Source organism: Penaeus monodon, chromosome 19 (assembly GCF_015228065.2).
Source record: "Penaeus monodon isolate SGIC_2016 chromosome 19, NSTDA_Pmon_1, whole genome shotgun sequence".
In the NCBI taxonomy this organism is placed as follows: domain Eukaryota; kingdom Metazoa; phylum Arthropoda; class Malacostraca; order Decapoda; family Penaeidae; genus Penaeus; species Penaeus monodon.
In genome coordinates this window covers 19,147,387-19,148,413 of record NC_051404.1, presented here as the reverse complement: position 1 = coordinate 19,148,413, position 1,027 = coordinate 19,147,387, and the positions used below count along the sequence as shown (strand labels likewise).

General features: G+C 32.9%; 1 protein-coding gene across 1 annotated transcript in view; it reads right to left on the bottom strand.

The window, feature by feature from the left end:
• LOC119585110 (orphan steroid hormone receptor 2-like) overlaps window positions 1–1,027 on the bottom strand; it is a gene marked incomplete at its 5' end in the record, with an annotated part of 37,005 nt that overhangs the window by 5,183 nt on the left and 30,795 nt on the right. The window contains 2 exon segments of the mRNA XM_037933738.1: window positions 159–379; window positions 746–867. Of these exon segments, the coding sequence (XP_037789666.1) occupies window positions 159–379; window positions 746–867 (343 nt within the window).

Below are 1,027 nucleotides of genomic sequence, written 5' to 3'. Positions count from 1 at the left end.
AATATTCATCATCTTTGTATGTCAAGTTTTATAAAATACTTAAAATAAGACAGCAATTTTTAATAATAACTTATATACAACCATTTAGATATGCAATTTCAATAATAAATAGCTGTGAATATGTCAGCAAATACAAAGTTGTATAGAAAAAAACTCACTTGAGGCACTGGAAGGTTGGGATATTGCGAGCCCAATGGACAGATAGGAAAAGCAATCTAGATGCTGATTCGCAGATGTAGTGCACGTTGAGGTAGGCGGGCATTGGGGACGGAGCGGTTAAGTTGAATGGCACTAAGCTGTCCGCCAGCAAAGGGCCATCCAGTTCATAGGTACTATCACTTTCGGTATCGTCACATTCCCCATTCTCTGAGCCATTTAACTGGAAAGAAAACCTTAACATTTATACGACTGGACCCTAAATACCAACAGCATTAGTAATGGATGAGTATGGAACTGATGATTCATTGAGATATAAATAATGAACCTTCCTCTTATGGATTCAAGCCACTTATTGCACACTTGTGTCAGTCTCTTAACTTATATTTGAACATAAAATAAACTATATATAAATACAGACATAATTAAAAAAAGTTATGACTATACAATATACATATGTATACTAAAATACAATATATATATGATTACCCAGACAGAAACAAACATACACATATCAAAAACGATGCCCTCTCTCATAAAATATTACAATGATTTTTTGCCATATATAAATAAAGAAAAAGCTACTCACTTTTGACAAGTTTTCTAGTGCCTTTGTTACTTGCTTATCCTTTGTTTGTCTGTCATCATCACCATTAGCTGTTGGAGAATCATCATCTCGCCGTATATCACCATTGCTACTCTCATGCCATTCTGCAAAAGAAAATGGTGGTTTAGAAATATTTTATACACTGTACTACCTTAGAACTTAAACAAATAGTTACAAATGAAAAAAATGTCCTTGTATGTATTATTATTCTACATATTTAAAACTTAGTCCATGACCTATCAGTTGGTCATGTTTTTATATTCT